General features: G+C 35.2%; 1 protein-coding gene across 1 annotated transcript in view; it reads left to right on the top strand.

Annotated features, from left to right (window-relative positions):
- LOC148944111 (tyrosine-protein kinase Src64B-like) overlaps window positions 1–19,683 on the top strand; it is a 56,764-nt gene that overhangs the window by 5,926 nt on the left and 31,155 nt on the right. The window contains exons 2-4 of the mRNA XM_089100827.1: window positions 7,714–7,860; window positions 12,284–12,337; window positions 19,546–19,666. Coding sequence (XP_088956953.1) covers window positions 7,714–7,860; window positions 12,284–12,337; window positions 19,546–19,666 — 322 coding nt within the window. The remainder of the gene's footprint in view (window positions 1–7,713; window positions 7,861–12,283; window positions 12,338–19,545; window positions 19,667–19,683) is intronic.

Below are 19,683 nucleotides of genomic sequence, written 5' to 3'. Positions count from 1 at the left end.
TGATTATTCCGTATATGTACCTTTTTTTTTACAGGTAATAAATGAATAATAATAATAATATTAGTATTAATAAATCTCTCCCGTTTTAAAATAAACTTTTATCATCCTTTCGTTAGCATCATTGTTCGTATTAATGTAATGAAGAGTTTTTTTTTGTCATGTATTTGAATTTTCAATGTGTGTTTGTTTCCTTCTTTTTCTTTTTTTTTCTTTTTCTTTAGTAATTACTCCATCTACTGTACCTCTTGTACCTTTTTTTGACGGGCAATAAATGAATAATAATAATAATAATAATTATTGTTTTTAGATAGATGATACAAAAAGGCATCAAGTAGTATGTTCACCTTGCTCTACATCAATAATGGAATAAAATATATATCTACCAATTGTTTGAAAGGCAAGGTTTTTTATTTTGAAATGATGACTCCAGGAATAGTTATTTTTGACTGGTAATACTTATCTAATCAATAATATAACCATAACAGATACAGAGAAATACTTGGTGTCATAGTTGATCATCAGTCAAAATTCAGCACCCACATAAAAACAATTTCTAGCATGAAAGTTTAAAAGTAAAACTGTAGACTTGGCTCTTCTAAAAGGAAATAATGTACCCCCCCCCCCCCCGTTATGGTCCCAGATATAGCCTGAGGCTATAAACAAAACTAAAGAAAACACAACAGTACTTTATGAGATTAGTTTTTCTGGTAAATATATACCTGATTCCATTACTGACAAAGACAAGGTGAAAACACTAATCATTGTCTTTTTGCTCTTTCTAAATACAATAATTATTTCCCTCCCAAATGCATCCCCCCTTCCAGATAGTCCCTTAACTCCTGTTTTTGTCACAATTATTGATGCTTTGTTTTCTTTGTGATCATGTTCTTTAACTTGTCAAAACTATTATACCTACCATATATTTAATTGTAAAAGACTAAGTTTCAGATCTGTTCAATACCAAATGTTGTTTAAAAATGATTATGGATAGAAGTAGGCTAAACATGATAATGCAATTAATAGGAACATGGTGCATATTACAAAGTAAGAATTTAGTTATTTGTGTTTTTTTTTTCAGTTTTGTACAAATGTCCTAAGGCTATGTATGTGACCATCAGAGGAGGGGTAAATTTGTGCATAAATGGTTATTATCTTAGGTAGCATAATAGCACTGCCAATTTGGGCACAATATATTTTTTTTTTCATCAGGTTACCTTGTATAGAAGGGGTTGTTGTAGAAACTTCAAAAGGAGCTCACTCAACTGGAAATTAAAAGTTCTAGTGCCCTTTTTAGGAGTCAAAAGTGATTGGAGGGCAACCAGCCCCCTCCCACACCCATTATATCCCTAAACACATCCAATCAAAATTTTGATATAGCCATTATGTTCAGCATAGTTGAAAGGTCCAAAAACTATATCATCAGCCTGCATCCCCACAACCCTCAGGGTAAGGGCTGTAAGTTATTCAATTCACTCATTGTTTACATATAGTATTTGCATTTGAGAAGAGGCCATGTTTGACCTTTAGTGTTCAATAGGACCAAGGACATTCAGACAAAGCTTTCAGAGATTGTTAAGGGGAGTGTTGGCAGTCTTCTTAAGATTGTGTGTGGATGTCAGGCAATATTCATCCATATTCCCAATATTTTGGGACCAGGATCGGAATTTTTCCATGATTACATCTTGATCGTTTTGATATCATGAATACTACTACTACTACTACTAACAACTCACCACAGCAACAAGATGCCTGAGGCCACTACTGCTACACACACTCCTCCTCCATCCCAGTCTATTCAAAGCCTCTCTCTTTACACCTTCCCAGGATGTGCCCATTTCCCTTAAATTTTTCTTTATGACGTCCTCCCAATCCAACTGTGGATGACCTGCTTTCTGTTTAGCCCTAGATGGTTGGCCAAAAAGGACAATCTTTGTGGCAATCTGTCATCCTTCATCTGCTGAATGTGCCCTAGCGACCTCAACCTTCCTCTCATTATAGCCCTAGAAAGCAGGATGTAACCACACTTGTTGCACAGCCTACTGTTTGAAATATGATCAGTCAGCCTGGCACCCAGAATAATCCATAGGCAATTACTCTGGAAAACATCTAGCAAATCTTCATCTGCTTTTGGAGTGCCCATGTTTCAAAACCATGTGTGACCACTGTCATCACTGTAGCTTCCAATATTCTAATCTTGGTTTGCTTTGGCTATTCTACTTTTAACATCTTCACTGCTCCCACTGTCTTTACTAATAAAACTACCAAGCTAAGTGAAGCTGTCCACCTGACCAATCATTTTGTTACCCAATGTCACCTTTTCATCTTCACTTATTCCTACCCTTAGTGACTTAGTCTTCTTAACATTTATTTTCAAACCCTTCTTATTTGCTACCATACCTACAAAAACCAGGCTAATGCCTTGATAATAACCACAGTCATTCTTATCACCTTCCTTATACATTGGTTTAATTAAAGTTTCCTAAAATTGTTAGGTACTTCCCATTTTTCAAAAATCATATTTGCAATCTTTAGTAACTTGTTTCTAACCTCAGAGCCACCATATTTAAGAAACTCATTTACCACACTATCAGCACCTGGGGCTTTATTTTTTTCTTATCCTTTTAGTACTGTTGCTAGTTCTTCCTCACAAAACAAATCTTCCTTAACATCCAAGGTATCACAAACTTTTTCATTTTCCTCTGTATCTTTTCCTGCACATTCTACCTTGGTTTAGCACATTCTCAAAATGTTCTGGTTCTGCCCATCTCTCTTTAACTCTTTCCTTATCACTAGTTGTGGCGTGATTCCAATCTTTAACTGGGACAAGTCTGGATTGACTACTCTCTCTCAGTTTATTAACACGCCAGTACAATATTTTACTATTATGCTGTCTCAGATCTCAGGCAATTTCATCCTTGGCCTCTCAGATAATTCTTGTACAAGCCTCTTCTCCTCTCTAATAAACATAAAGCTTCTTCACTAATATTCTTTGCTGCTTTCCTAACTTTATTCCCTAAGACATCATCAGCAACTTCACAAATTGGTTTCCTAAAATTATTCCATCCATCTTCTGCATTGTCAAATTTTAAACTCCTCAGCTTAGTATTCAACTGTTCCTGGAAAATTTCTCTCAAATTCTCATCCTGGAGTCTACCAACATCATTACCTCCCAGGAAGTAGTTACCCTTCCAAAATTTCAGCTTTAAATTAACCCTAGACACTACTAGATAGAGATCTGTACTTTTAACATCTGTAACAGCACTCTTATGTACCCTAGTATCTTGTATGGATCCTGTCCATCTTTGGTTTACAATTACATAGTCAATAATGTTTGCTGTTTTACCATCACGTCAATACCATGTTAACATATGCACCATTTTATTATCAAACACTTAATTGGCTATAACTAGATTGTTATACCTACAAAATTCCAGCATTCTGTAACCATTTCTGTTTTCTTTTTCTCCATCAAATTTACCTAGGCTAGGATACCATCTATCCCTATTTCTACTGACCTGGGCAAAAAACTCCTAATAAAAACACCATATTTCTACCTGGGACCCTGTCTATTTGCTCCTGTAACAGTAAGTAAAATCCATCCAAGTCACTATTATCTCCATCACTTGCTTCTACAAGGGTATGTGCTATTCTAACTGATACCCAGAACTTTTTAGTCATAAAATGAGTGATAAGTGATTAATCATAAAATGAGGGTAGGAAGCATGAAATTAGGTGATATAGAATTTGTTTACTCAGACAGGAAGGAAGGGGTACATAGACAAGGAGTAGGGCTCATGATGAATAAGGAAGCTGCTAAGTCTTGTTAAGGCTGGGAAGTTATTAATAACAGAATGCCAATCGCTCATTTTACGACTAAAAAGTTAAGGGGATCACTTATATTAGTATATACCCCTGTAGAACCGACTGACAGAGATACTAGTGACTCAGATGAATTTTACTTACAGTTACAGGAGCAAATAGAAAGGGTCCCAGGTAGAAATATGATGTTTTTATTGGGGGATTTTACTGCCCAGATTGGCGGAAATAGGGATAGATGGTATCCTAGCCTAGGTAAATTTAGTGTAGGAAAAGAAAACAGTAATGGATACAGACTTTAGCAATTTTGTAGGTATAACAATCTAGTTATAACCAATACGGTATTTGGTCATAAAATGGCCCATAAGTTAACATGGTATTCACGTGATGGTAAGACAACAAACCTTATTGATTATGTTATAGTAAACCGAAGACTGACAGGATCAATACAAGATACAAGGGTATATAGGAGTGCTGTTCTTGATGTTAAAAGTAAAAAACACCTAGTAGTGTCAATGGTTAATTTAAAGCTGAAATATCAGAAGGGTAACTACCTCCTGGGAAGTTATGATGTTGGTAGACTCCAAGATGAGAATTTGAGAGAAACTTTCCAGGAACAGTTAAATACTAAACTTGAGAGTTTAAAATTTGATAATTTGGAAGATGGTTGGAATAATTTTAGAAAAATAATTTGTGAAGTTGCTGAAGGTGTCTTAGGGAAGAAACCTAGAACTGCAGCTAAGAATATTAGTGAAAAAGCTTTATGTTTATTAGAAAGGAAAAGGGACTTGTACAAGAATTATCTGAGTGATATATCATATGAAAACAAAAGGAATGTAAAGAAAGTGGAGAAAGCATTAAAATAGGAACTAAGGAGGTGTGAAGTGGAGGCCATGGATAAAATTGCCAACGATCTGGAAGATGGAGCTAGACTGCATAATAGTAAAACATTGTACTGGCATGTTAACAAATTGAGAGGGAACAGTCAATCCGACTTGGCCCGGTTAAAGATAGGAATGGGGCTGCAATTAGCGATAAGGAAAAAACTAAATAGAGATGGGGCGAACTTTTTGAGGATTTGCTTAACCAAGATAGAGTTGCAGGAAAAGATATAGAGGAAAATGAAAGAGTTTGTGATACCTTGGATGTGAAGGAAGATTTGTTTTGTGAGGAGGAACTAGTGACAGTACTAAAAGGATTAAAAAATAATAAGGCTCCAGGTGCTGATAGGGTGGTAAATGAGTTTATTAAATATGGTGGCTCTGAGGTTAGAAATAAGTTACCAAAGATTATGAATATGATTTTTGAAAAAGGGGAAGTACCTAACGATTATAGGAAAACATTAATTAAGCCACTTTATAAGAAGGGTGATAAAAGTGAGTGCGGTAATTATCGAGGCATTAGTCTGGTCTCTGTAGGTAGTAAATTACCTAGTAATATGATACTTTTTAGATTGACAGATGCCGTAGACAAAGCTTTCAGAGAAGAACAGTGTGGTTTTAGAAAAGGTAGAGGATGTGTCAACCAAATTTTAACTCTCAGGCTAATAATTGAGAAGTGCCTGAGTTTTCAAATACCTTTGGTAAAGGTTTGATCCTTGTATGGTACACCAGACAAAACAATAAAATAATTAGTGCCATGTACAAGAATAGCATTGCTGCGGTTAAGGTAGGAAATGAGGCTAGTAGCTGGTTTCGTATTAAATCAGGAGTTAAGCAGGGCTGTGCTCTATTCCCATTTATATGGATTATTTTGATGGACTTTGTTTTACGGAGCACAAGAAAACCAATGGGAGACCACGAAATCAAAAGGAGAAGAAAAACTTTCCAGTAATAAAGGTATGCTGATAATTTAAGTATCCCAAATGAAAGTGTGAGCCAAATGAATAAAGTTTTAAAGGTTAGCAAATAGAAGGTGCTAGAATAGGTTTGAAAATTAATGTCAAGAAGACTAAGTCACTAAGGCTAGGAATAAGTGAAGAGGAAAAGGTGACATTGGATAATGAAAAGATTGATCAGGTGGGCAGCTTCACTTACCTGTGGTAGTATTATTAGTAAAGATGGTTGGAGCAGTGAAGATGTTTAAAGTAGAATAGCCAAGGCTCAGGGTGTTTTTTCGCAGTTAAAAAAAAGTTTGGAAGAATAGGAAGATATGTCTGCAAACCAAGATTAGAATATTAGAAGCTACAGTGATGACGGTGGTCAAATATGGCTCTGAAGCATGGACGCTCCGAAAAGTGGATGAAGATTTGCTAGATGTTTTCCAGAGAAATTGCTTAAGGATTGTCCTGGGTACCTGGCTGACTGACAGTATTTCAAACAATAGGCTATACGAAAAATATGGTTCAATACCGCTCTCTAGGGCTATAAGGAAAGAAAGGTTGAGGTGGCCAGGGCACATTGTGCGGATGAAGGATGACAGATTGCTGAAGTTTTTGGCCAACCGTCTAGGGCTAAACGGAAAGCAGGTTTTCCTTGTCTGGGGTGGAAGGATGTCATAAAGAATGATTTGAAGGAAATGGGAACTTCGCGGGAGTGTGTAAAGAGGGAGGCTTTGAATAGATTGGGACGGAGGAAGAGAGTGCGTATCTGTGTTGGCCTCAGGCGTCTTGGTGCTGCGGTGAGTTGTTAGTAGTTGTAGTATTTTATTAATAACTTCCCAGCTTAAACAAGACTTATCAGCTTCCTTATTCATCATGAACCCTGCTCCCTGTCTATGTACCCTATCCCTCCTGCCTGACTAAATAAATTCTATATCACCTAATTTCTTGCTTCATACCCCTGGGATATGGGTTTCTGAAACTCCTAATAAGTTCAGTTCGAATCATCTGAATTTGTCAGTCAAATTATGAATACAATAGTTATTTTATAACACCACAACATTCCATGTCCTAATTTCATATTATTTAAATCATTGAAACTATTTTGGCCTCAGGAAAAGCAATGGTCCAGATACCAGTGCAGGATGGGTACCAACACATCTTCTCAAGTCTACACCAAAGTGCTTAAACCGGCTTAGAACCAGACTGCAAGAAGTCCATGGGAACTCCAGTATGAATAGAGGCTCTGTGCAATCCTGGGCTCATCTTGGTCACAACATGGTTTTCAGCACTTGATAATGCTTTTCTATCAACAAGAGTCAAGGTCCTGCACAGACAATCTCAAGCCTATTACCTCCAACTCATTGTATATTCATGCATTACAAATGCTGAATAGCATCTTGCAGACAAAGGTGCAGTTGTAAGTACTTCCACTATATGAAAAAAGTTCCCACTATATGAAAAATATTATGGTTTGTTCTGATTTAACTGTCACCTAGGTATTAGAATCATACTTTGTCTCTGAACCATTATTTCTTTTTTTTTCTTATTTTTATGAGATATCTTTGTTTTGTTTATACTTATTTATATTTTCTTCCTTTATGATTTCTGTTTTTATATTAGTCTTGAGGGATAGACCACAGAAAACATATCTTTCAATGACGTTTTTTAATTTTCCCTTGTTGTGTTTAACTCTTTCTTAATTATTCTTAGCTCTGCTCTTCTTGTGGTTTCTATTCTCAAAAAACTTCTGCTAAAAAACAGTTGAAATCTGCAAAATAAAAAACACATAGATCATATGATCAGAGAATGGTTAATGAAGATATAAAAACAATTTATTCTTCAAAATCTTGGGGATGGGGTGACCTTTTTTCTGATTTTTATTAATGAGAATACCAAAAAAATTGTACTTTTCAAAATCTAGCAGGGGGCAAATAAATCCTTGCCTCCCCAATTGCCACCTCTGCTCATAAAAATAAACTTGTATGCTTTCAAAAAAGAAACTTTTTTTCATAAACCCCTTTAAAAATTTCATCAGTGAATTAAGCAGACTCTTTTCTTAATCTTTTTGTTTTTAGTTACTCCTGTACGCCAAGATGGATGGGCAGCACAGACACCTAGCCAAACCAGAGCTAATTTCTATCAGTTAGAACAGATGGATAAGAGAGCTAAGAAGGCACTAATGCATCAGCATGCTGATATTATTAGAACCCCTCATTCTCAGGGTAAGGCAGCTCAGATATTGTTAGAACTCATTATCAGGATAAGGCAGAGCATTCAGAACTCAGCCTATTAGAACTCCTCGTTCAGATATTATTAGAACTTCTCATTATTTGGATAAGGCACCTCAGGTATTATTATAACTTCTCATTTTCAGGGTAAGGCATCTCAGGTATAATTAGAACTCCTCATTCTCAGGTTAAGGCAGCTTAAATATTATTAGAACTCCTTACTATCAGGATAAGGCATCTCAGATATAATTAGAACTCCTCATTCTCAGGGTAAGGCATCTCAGATAATATTAGGACTCCTCATTATCAGGATAGGGCAGCTCAAATATTATTAGTGCTCCTCATTCTCAGGATAATGCAGCTCAGATACTATTACAACTCCTCATTCTCAGAGTAACACAGCTCAGATATTATTAGAACTCCTCATTCTCTGGGTAAGACAGCTCAGATATTATTAGAACTTTTCATTCTCAGGTTCAGGTAGCTCAGATATTATTAGAGCTCCTCATTCTCAGGGCAAGGCAGCTAAGTATTTCTGATGTCTTTTAGTTATTCTAGAAATTTATTTAGTCAGGTTTTTCATGTCCTACTTTTCATATATCTTATATTATATAAGTTTTGTTTTTCTTAGAATGATGTAGTTTATGTTGGAGATTCTTAATCATTTAGTATTTTTAAGGTTACTAATATGAATTGGTAATGGTTACCAAATATGTTGGAGATTCTTAATTATTTAGTATTTGTAAGGTTACTAATATGAATTGGTAATGGTTACCAAATATGTTGGAGATTCTTAATTATTTAGTATTTTTAAGGTTATTAATATGAATTGGTAATGGTTACCAAATATGTAGGAGATTCTTAATTATTTAGTATTTTTAAGGTTACTAATATGATTTGTTTAGACTCAAAGGTATTAAAAAGAAATAATTCATATTACTTATTTGTGTTAATAGTAACAAATCAATAAAAAGCTATGAAAGCTTCACGCATTAAATATAATTGACTGAAAAATAGGAAGTCAAAAACTAGATTTACACCTAAGTGACATTCTTTTTATGGGATCAAAAATTATGAAGAGCAGCTTAAAAATCAAGGAAAAAAGAAAACCGAAAATGGTGCTAAATGAAAAAAAAAACGAGAGTAAATATTATGGGTTCATATTCCAAGTCCAAAAAAGAAACTATTAGAAATCCTTAAGACAGAAATTACAAAAACAACAAAATTGAATAAAATTTATAATCGAGCTAAGCTACCTTTTCGATTAGCCTATCAGTATCAGGCATGAAATCCTCCTATAAGCTTGTAGCGGCTATTTTTAATAGGAGTATTTATCTTAACTAAAGAGAATAAAGCTACAAATGGCTTTCATGTATTAAAAAAAGGAAAGGAGATAGAAAAAGTTTTGATAAGGAGGTAATCCTAGAAAAAAGGAAGAAGATATGGTTGAAAAAATACCCATGATAATAACAACACAAATATAAAAACAATAAGATTGCAAAATATAATTGCAGAGAATCAAGTATCAAGTTGGAAAATAAAGTATAAAAAAGTGCTAAAAAGAGACAAATTGCATAGCAGTGATAGGAAAGTTCTCTTTTGTCACTGGGACGGGGGGGGGGGTGTACAAGGGGGCTGAATTCTAAAAAAGTTGTTTAAGAAATGGTAGTTAATGATGGTGAACACCTTAGGGGAACCATCTATTTATCTTTCTAAAATATTAGAAAGGGAAAAATCCACATTAGATCTCTGCTCAGTCCTTGGACCCAGAAAGTAATTTTTGGCATTGGGAGTAGGCGTTTGATGAGCTTTATCTTAATGTGCAGTTTGATTAATCCATCTATTGCAGCCAATTGCAAGATTACAAAGGGATTGTCAAGATTTGACAAGTCTGTTTCTGGACTTTGATCAGCTCTCCCATCCAAAGCACAGTTTTGAAATGATAGGGGTACAAATTAATTCCCCTCTCCCCTCCAAAGTGTGAGTGAATTATATATAAAAAAAAATTATGATCATATAATGGATATAAAACTCTTTCATGGTTATATTTTAGTAATGAACCCATCTACTATAGTCAAATAACATAATCTTAGTAAATTAGATATGTCTCAATTAAAGTGTGTCTCAGCCAATGAAAATAGGTAATTTCGTCATCAATGGATAAATCTGAATTATTTAGCCGAGTTTATTTGTTGTTTAAACTTAAACCAGTGTCTAGTGTTGTGTTTTATGCATCAAAGCTTTTTTTTGTATTTTTTTTTTTTTTTTTGCACAAATACTTACAACTGTAAATTCCGAACTATTTAGGGACGACAATTCGCCCCATTTCTGGAACCTCATACCCACAGCCTCCTGCTAACATCCAAATTCAACAGGATTATAAATAGTATTATCTCAAAAGTTAAATTAAAATTTGAGTTTAGATATTGTATTGGAATGTTATAGTCTAAATTTGAAAAAAAGAATATGTTTTCATGTTTTGATTTGCAATGCCCTCCTATCTATTTATAATCAGAAATTATAATTTGACTAAATGAGCCTCAGTGGGCCCTCAGACACCAGCAGACACTAGGCAGGTGACCTATTGGTAAATCCTATCCTTCTATAAGACATGCAACATTAGCATATGCCATTGATTCCAAGTATGACTGTGCAGTATGTTAACTTATGATTTAAATATCAGGAGTTCTGCTTATAATAGTCCTAGCTATTACTAATATTGGCCAGAGTCGTTAATTGGGAAGGGGCAGGAAAAAACAACAAAATTGCCCTGCCTTAGATTTTGAAAAATACATTACCCCCCAACATTTTTGAGAATTGACGCCCTGTTGTTGGCAGATAAAATAAAATGAAAATATGTGAACAATGCAAAATATTTTAACTAAGACAGTGAAATAATTATAGTAATAAAAACCCACATGTTTTGGATTCAGTTCTGGAAGCATTTATCAATGAGAAAACTAAAACAAGGAAAGTTAGAACAGACAAGAAAATAGAACAGACAAGAACAGAACAGACAAGAAAATAACATCATGAGATTAAAAGCGCAATACAACAAATGAAAAGGACAAACTGAAAGAAACTCATATCTGAAAAACTATAGCTATTGTTTTGTAAAAGTTCTAAACAAAACCCAGTATAATAACAAAATTGCTACACAAAGGCAAACAGACTGTGGTAGGCTGTAATGTCGTTTAGGTATGAATCTAGTAAGAGAAAAAACTTTACCACCTGTCAGACAACAAACATAAAAAAAGAAGAAAAACCCAAGCTTATACCCTTTTGTAAGGCAATAAGAACAAATATGTTGCCCCCTTCCCTGAAGCACAAGCTTATAAGTTCCCTTACACCCCTCCCCCAAAAAGAAAACTTCCTCGAAGTTTTAACTTGGTCCCCAGTCATGAGACAAAATGCTCTCCTGAGACAATATAGTCGTGCTCTTTTGAGTTGTGAGGCAAAAATTTAGTCATGTGATGATTGAAAACCAATTGTAGAAATACTCTGGGAAAATATTAGTTTAAGCTACCTGTCTCATGACCTCACATTATAGGCTAGGTTTTAAGGACACCTACAAATTAAATATAAATATAGGTCGATGAGTATATAAAAACCTTACCACCTATCAGACAATAGACATAACAAAAACCTAAGCTTATACCCTTTTGTAAGGCAATAAAAAAAAAGGCTTTTCCCCTTCCCCGAAACACAAGTATAAGTTCCGTTGCCCCCCCCCCCCCAAAAAAAAAGACAATACTTCCTAGAAGTTTTAACTCGATCCCCAGTCATGAGACAAAATGTTCTCCTGAGACAAAATGTAGTCATGCTCTTTTGAGTTGTGAGGCAAAATTCAGTCATGTGATGACTGAAAACCAATTGTAGAAGCACTCTGGGAAAATATTAGTTTAAGCTACCTATCTCATGACCTCACGTGATTGGCTAGGTGTTAAGGACACCTATCAATTAAATATAACTATAGGTCAAAAAGTATAAAAAAACCTTACCACCTATCAGACAATAGACCTAAAAAAACCTAAGCTTATGCTCTTTAGTAAGGCAATTAGAAAAAAAATGTTTTCCCCCTTCTCCGAAACACAAGTATAAGTTCCCATACATCCCCCCCCCCCAAAAAAAAGACAAAAACTTCTGGGAAGTTTTAACTTGATAGTCTTTTTAACTTAGAAGTCTTAGAAGTCATGCTTTCTTGAGTCATGAGATGAAATGCAGTAATGCAATGTACGAAAACTGATTGTAAAAGCACTCCAGATAAATATTATTTCAAGCTACCCGTTGGATAACCTCACGTGATTGGCTAGGTGTTAAGGAAACCTACCAATTATATAAAGTAAGACGTTGGTGTAGAATATAAATGTTGAACTGTTATAGAAGTTAAGATTCAGCAGCCTCTTTTTCTTTTTAGGTTCTACGTTTGCTGATGAGGCACGATTAATGATGTCAACATTTGATTCTAATCGTAAGTACTTAATTCTAACAATTTGTCTCTTCAAGCATGTACCTCAAAAATCCAGGTCAGAAACCTGAAATAATGCAATCACAAGAAAAGCTCAAGCAATACATAACAGCCAGCTTAAGCAAATACTCAAGCAATATATAACAGCACACATACACAAAATGCAAGCAAACAAGTAAGGAATATTACATTTCCCTTCTTTTCGGAAGAGCTTGTCAATCACAGGTTTATTCTTGACAGTGGCTTGACTTGTTGACCACTCCTTGTAATAACAGAACTTCTGAGACTGTTGTCGACTTCAGTCACGGAAGGTAGGGAGACCGCAGTGTTTTCCTGGGCTACGGCGACCTGTGATTCTGACATACTAGCTTAGTGAAAGTGCACATCCTCTGTTTGGGGTAAGTCCGGAAAGTGATGCCATGAATCGTTTACTGACGAGCTGCCAGTATTTGAATCAGAATGAAAACTCTTCTCATTTGTAGTCACGACTTTCGTGTGCTTTCTATTCTGGCGGTGTTGTCTGTTTGCTTTCTTCTTTACTATAGACGATCATGGGTATCTGCTTCTCTGATAACTGTTGCAAGTTTGATCATCACGACTTGTACTTGTACTTGAACTTGTTGGCCTACCTGCAATAGACTAAGGCTTTTTGTATGTTGATCATAGTAGCGTTTCTGTCTTTTTCTTTCTTCATTACTTGCGGACATGAATTCCTGCAAAGATATGACTTTTGGTGACAAGTGCTCAGTTGTGTAGGGCACTAGAGATCTCAAGTTTCTACTCATTAGCAGGTGGACTGGAGAAGCTAGACCATCGACTGGTGTGATGCGGTACTCAAGAAGAGCTTGCTCGAGGGCAGTTTTCGATTTATTTGTTTTCATGGTCATGCCCTTAGCAATACCAACTGTTTTCTCAGCGAGGCTGTTAGACTGAGGATGGTTTGGGCTAGATGTATTGTGTCGTCTTCTGCACTGTCGCATGAAATTCCTTGAAAATTTCTGAAGTGACTTGTGGCCCATTATCAGGTGTAATAACCAAGGGTATTCTTTATCTAGAGAAGTTATATATTATCTTCTGGATTATGAGTTCCGTGTAAGTATTTGTTCCTAGCTCATCAGCTTCAAAAAATCGACTGTAGTAATCCACTATGATCATGTAGTATCCTCCAGATATGTAAAACAGATCAATGCCAACATGCTCCCAAGGGCAGCTGAGAATATTGTGATGAAGCAATGGTTTTCCTGCATATGCTGTAAAATAAGTGCAGCACACATCACTCTTCTTGACAAAATCTTCTATTGTCTGACTCTTCTTCGGCCAGAAAATGACTGACCTGGGTCTGCTTTTTGTCTTCCCAATACCAAGGTGTGCAGCGTGGATGCTTTTCAATACAGCGATTTGTACACTGTATGGGATGACAAGTTGGTCAAATTTCATAATCGTGTCATCAATAACCCTGAGATTGTTTTTACTGTCCAGAACTCACCTACGGATGGCGGAACTATTGATCTGTTTTTGGGCCAACCTTCTTCTACCATTTTCCACAGAACCCTCAGTTGACGACTCGCACTGAAGCCAAGGATAGGAGTAGAAGCTGACTGCACTACAAAAAAATCTATGGGTTGACTAGCATCTGCTTTGTAGGTACAGTCAATCTTACATGTCCCCAGGACGGTAATAATCTGACCTCAAAGGCTTTTTAAAATGTGGTTTGTATGGTGGATTGCAGGTCTTGGATTCAATCTATATGACGTCTGTCTGGTAATGATGCTAGCTTGTGCCCTTGTGTCAATTTTGAATTTCGCACTGAACTGGTTGGCGATTCTTAGTTTAGCAGCTGGCTGGTCATTAACTTTATCCATTATTAGTTGATGGATGAATAGTTCGTCAGTTTTTTTAGCTTCAGTACTGATGATGTTCACAGTCTTTTTGTTACCATAACACACATAGAAAATGGTTGTGTTTTCTGCATTTACTACACATCTTCCCTTTTGCAGGGCACTGGTGATTCTGTGACTACCTTCCACCACAGAAGTAACATTCATGGTTTTCAATTTGGTCATGATTAGGTTTCCAAAGCCTATTTTGATTCTTCTTGATGATATCAACTTCTTTTTATGACTTTTTATCTTGCTGATAATGTCTTAAGTTGTACCTGGGTTTCCGTCCAAGTTCTTGCTATTTTGATAGCATCTGAGAGGGTCGATTCGGATCCCGACTGCAGTAGTCTTTCACAAATCTTCTGGGATGATGTTCCAAAGATGAGATGATCACAGACCATTTCCTAAACAATCGGTACTCCATATGAGCAGCCACACACTAAGATTTATTTTCATTTCCGCTCAAGGGTCCATCAAACATTAGATTAGCATGACTTTTGAATCTGATCCAAGTCTTTTTTAAATTGTCCAATTCCCGGTTCAGCTGAGGATAGGGGATGGTAGTATCCTTCTACACTGGTACCATGTAATGATTTGGCTCTTCAAGCATATACTTAAAAAATCCAGGCCACAAAACCTGAAATAATGCAACGATTGAGAAAGGCAAAACAAAAGATTTTAATCTAGGGGGAATAAATTTGTCGTTTTTTCTATTTCCATGAAAATACCAAAAAAGGCCTTTTTCGATGAAAATAGCCTTCTAAAAAGGTATTTTTCAAAATTTGGGGGAGGGCATGCCCTCCTGCCTCATCCAATTGTCACAACTGAGAGCAAAAAAAAAATTCTCAGAAAGACAAATATTTAAGGGTAAAGTTTAAAACAGCCTTAATTTGTGAATCAAAGTAGTCATACTTGCAAACAAGGGACTGGTGATAATCTTTCTGCAGGGTGTAGAAAGCACAAAATAGAATTTGAAAGCCCACTCTCCAAAGACGCACACCTTCAGAAGTATCCTCCGCTCTTCCATATTATATGATTGAAATAGAATTCACAACGGAAAGTTTCCTTGAAGGAACTAGGTAATGGTCAGGCTCTGATGAGGAATGATTCTTGGTGACTTCCCTTTGAACCTCTCAAAATTCAGCTTTCACTAAAATTGTCTACTAACAATAGCTGTATTTGAGCCTAATCAGCCAAATACAAAATATGTAACAATAAAAAGAAAAAGCAACATATACACCAGACATAAATAAATTAATAGCTAAGAATGCCAGGATAAGTTCAAATTTTCTTGTTACTAGTTCTGTTATTTTAAACACGAAATTACCAAAAGCTGCGATTTATTATTTAAAACATGATATAAATATTGGCAGTGCCCACCTTCCACTGCCCTTGAAGGCAATGAAAATTTTATATTTTCATAGAAAAAAAATTCGGAAAACAAAATTAGGGTTCTCTGTGAATTGATGTGTTTCGTTTGTATTAATAGATTATCTTGCAGGCTTTTTGATGAGTCTTTTTTCTGCACTGTGATGTTTCAATGGCGGAAAAAAGAAAGATAAAATTAGTCTTACATAAGATAAATTCAGGAAATATAAGTTAAGGTTAAAACCAAAATATATTCAAGGAATATATTAAAATATTTTTGGAAAAAGAACCAAAAATCGTTACCAGTTAAAAAAAAAACAACCACAAATAAAAGAGCACAAATGACATTAAAATGAATAAAACTACACAAAGGGGAAAGGCAGAAATAAAAGGGTACACATATTATTTGTAATTTGACCTTATAAACTGCGTTATTATAATGCTTGATGTGTAACTTGTCGTGTGTTTTTTTTGTGTCTCTCTGTTTTTACGAAACAGCCTTTAGTTTTCTTACCGAATATTTCGATTCTCTTGGGAGGGGTTTTCTCTGTTAGGATGACCTGAAAATATATTACTGCTTCTGTTGGTTTAATTTTGAACCATTGCCATCGCAGAGAAATAGATCCCGGTAAATTTGCAGGTGGCACTATAATTTAGCTAGGATGAAAGTGAAAATGTCATTTGATGCCTTTTTTATGCTCTTTCATAATACAATAATCACTTCTGTTGCAAATTGCATCTTGAGCCCTTAAAGGGGCCCCAAATGTATTTTATAGGAATTATAAAAGAGCATAAAAAAAGCATCAAATGATGTTTTCACTTTCATCCTAGCTAAACTGTATGGCCCATTGCAAATTTACCTTGAACTTTACACCCCCCCCCCCCGAATGTGCAAATATATACACTGAATTGGAATATACCATGAATTGTCGACAGCAAAGTTTCGAATCGCAAAATTCATTGCTATTCTTTTTCGACGGCTTTGAAAAATTTGAAACGGTAGTAAAACGGTTTGAATTGAGATGCCTAATAAATGAGGTCTGGATTGTTATAAATTAGTATTTTTGGAATATATTACTCTTGAACAACTCATTTATAAACTAGTTATATGTTTTTAACCACTTTTCAATAACTTAACTAGTGTTGATAACTTCTTTGTGTGGTTACAAAATGAAATACATTTGGGGCCCTTTTAAGGGCTCAAGATGCAATTTGCGACTGAAGCGATTATTATATTATGAAAAAGAATAAAAAAAAGGCATCAAATGACATTTTCACTTTCATCCTAGCTAAATTATTGTGCCACCTGAAAAATTTACCTAGATCTCCGTGTCTGCCCTTCAAAGTCTGTAATTCAAATTTGTTCAGAAAATAGTCACATGGAGGTAGTCTTGGGAAGACTAAATTTTTATTTAATGGAAGTTTTCCAGAGCTGCACCGTTCGGGTAAATTTGCATAAATGGCTAAAGTTAAATTTTCTGGAAAAAAAGGCGAGACTTACACTAGTTTAATTTTAATAGAACTTTTAATTTAACTTAGAAATCCAGTCAGCAGCGGAAATTTAGTCTGTCAGCAGCGGAAATTTAGGGGAGGGGGACAAGATATATTTTTCAAAATCTAGGTAAGGGGGCAGTTTAAAAAAAATTCTATGGTAATACCAAAAAAGGCATTTTTCAAGGAATGTACCCCAAAAAAGTATTTTCAAAATGGGGAGGGGGGAGCTCCCCCTCCATTTGACAACCCCTGGATCCAGTCCTCTTTTCTTAGATACCAGCTGAAAAAAATATCCTGGAAATGGACTATTGCAACCAATCGGGAATATTCGTTATCATGATTCACTGGTCAACTGAATTTATGATCAAATCCTGGTTGACATCACTGATTTACATAATAATTAAAGGAATGTCCCACATTTCGGTTTTAATAGGCTGGGAAATATGTTTTCTGTCTATGGGTTTAATCTTGCACCATTGTCAATACAGAAAAAAACCGACCCTTTGTATACACTTTAAAGTCTATAATCCAAAATTATTTACAGAAAAGTCATTGGAAGGTGACCTCCTTTTGGCGCGTTGATAATTTTCTGGTGAAGCATATTGTATATATACAGGGATTTGTACTGCAATAAACAAGAAAAAGAAAGAAAGTAATACTTTAAATGGAATATAAAAAAGAATTTAAAAGATTTAAGCCTTAAAAAAACTTGGAACTATGTTTAAATATGCTGAATATATATTGCTAGTTAACTATGTGTCCAGAGTAAAAGAACATGGTAGACTGGTATAAAAAACCTATTAAATTTGTGGTTAAGGATTGTGTTAATAACTTTTGTTAGCTTATCATACATTTCATTTTTACAGTCAAGAAAAAAAACGCTAAGATTTTTTGCAAGGAAACATGTTAAACTTTTTTTTTCTTATTTACCAAACTAGCTAACCCTTTGCGTGTTGCTGCGATCTCAAAAGAAGAAGATTTAAGGACCCCCCCCACCCCATGGAAAATGCTACCTCCGGGCAAATTCTTCCTGCGAACCCCCCCTCCCCCTCCTGCATTTTAATAACGATCGTATTTTTAAATTTAAAAATATTTGAAAATCTCCCCCCCCAAGATCCTGCTAATCCCATCCCACCTCATAGGAAAGCTCTCCGTAATAATCCCTCCCCCGCAGTTCCCCTTCACTGGGAAGTCGAGTACATAATTGGAAAAACACGATAATGCACTCAATCGACAAAGACGAACAACGATCTTTTTTAAACGTCATGCTTTCCCCAATAGTTAATCCCAGCCAGACCGGGTAAAGTTGTCCTTTGCCCTACATTTATATAAATTACCAAAATAATTTATTTTGTTTACATATGCAGTATCGAAAAACTTATATAAATCAAATTTACCATGGAAAATCCCCCCCCCCCCCCGTGGAATTCTCCCCTGGAAAATTTTTACCACGTTTAAGATGACGATAGTATTCTTAAATTTAAAAGTATTAGAAAAATTAGGTTGATTCAGAATTAACAAAACCGTTTGATACAAGATTCAGATGAATTGTTGAAAACGAAATTTTGTAATTTCAGAAGAGTGTTAGATGACAGAACTCGAAATTAATTAATCCGATAATTGAATACTCAGAAAATGTGATCAGATGGGTCTGTCAAGTATTTGCCTTCAGGGGTTTCTAATTTAACTCGCGCGAAGAATATGAAGAGGGCTTTTCCTATGAAGAGGGCTACCTAAAACATTCGTAAGAGTGTACTCAAACCTCTTAGAGTTTATTTGCAATTACTATGTAATCTAGTATTGCATACTGGAGAGACGGAGAGACATATATTTGATTTTGTATATGGATAATTTCTTAGACTATGCTGACTTTCCGTTTAGGCTTAATATGCAATAGAAATCTAAAAACAGATCAGAAGAAGCTTTTAATTAAGACAGTGAACCTTGAAACGAAAAAAAATTACATGAGTATTAATAAATGTCAGAATATTTGTATATATTTTGTTGTTTTATCGCCTTTTTTATCCGTCCTATCTAAGTGGATTGGTGCGCTGTATTTAGGATGTTTTGTCCTGTTTGTTATATTTTTTATTTTCCCTTTGTTCCTATGGTAAGGCTTCGAGGTGCGAGGCCGAAATTCGGATGGCTGTTTCTATTTATTTGAAAAAAATTGTTTTCTTCAAAGTAACTATATTTTCGTTTTTATATTTACATGTCATGCTGTACTGTGGCCTTGTTCAAAATTTGTATCATCAGCTAAATTACAGATTAGGGAATTACTACGTGATTTTTGAAAGAAACATTTTTCGAATCTTCCGTGAAAATTTCGTATCCCACCGCTCTGCAAATTCACATCTCATTTTCTCTGAAATTACTCGTTTTTTCCATTTCACTTTCATCTCCTTTCAGTTTATTGATTAATTCAGATTCAAATATTGGTTATTTATTGGAACTTTTTTTTTCTTTCAGATCATCCTCAGACTGTGAAGTCAATCGGGAAAATTGTGATAGCTCTCTATTCATATTCAGCTAGAGAAAGCACAGACATGAGTTTTGAAAAAGGGAGCAAACTAGAAATTTTAGATGACAGGTAATATTTTTGTTTTA

Source organism: Artemia sp. Qi Xiang Cuo, chromosome 14 (genome assembly GCF_049724085.1).
Source record: "Artemia sp. Qi Xiang Cuo chromosome 14, ASM4972408v1, whole genome shotgun sequence".
In the NCBI taxonomy this organism is placed as follows: Eukaryota; Metazoa; Arthropoda; class Branchiopoda; order Anostraca; family Artemiidae; genus Artemia; species Artemia sp. Qi Xiang Cuo.
The sequence above is the reverse complement of the archived record's forward strand: the minus strand, read 5'-3'. Positions and strand labels throughout refer to the sequence as shown.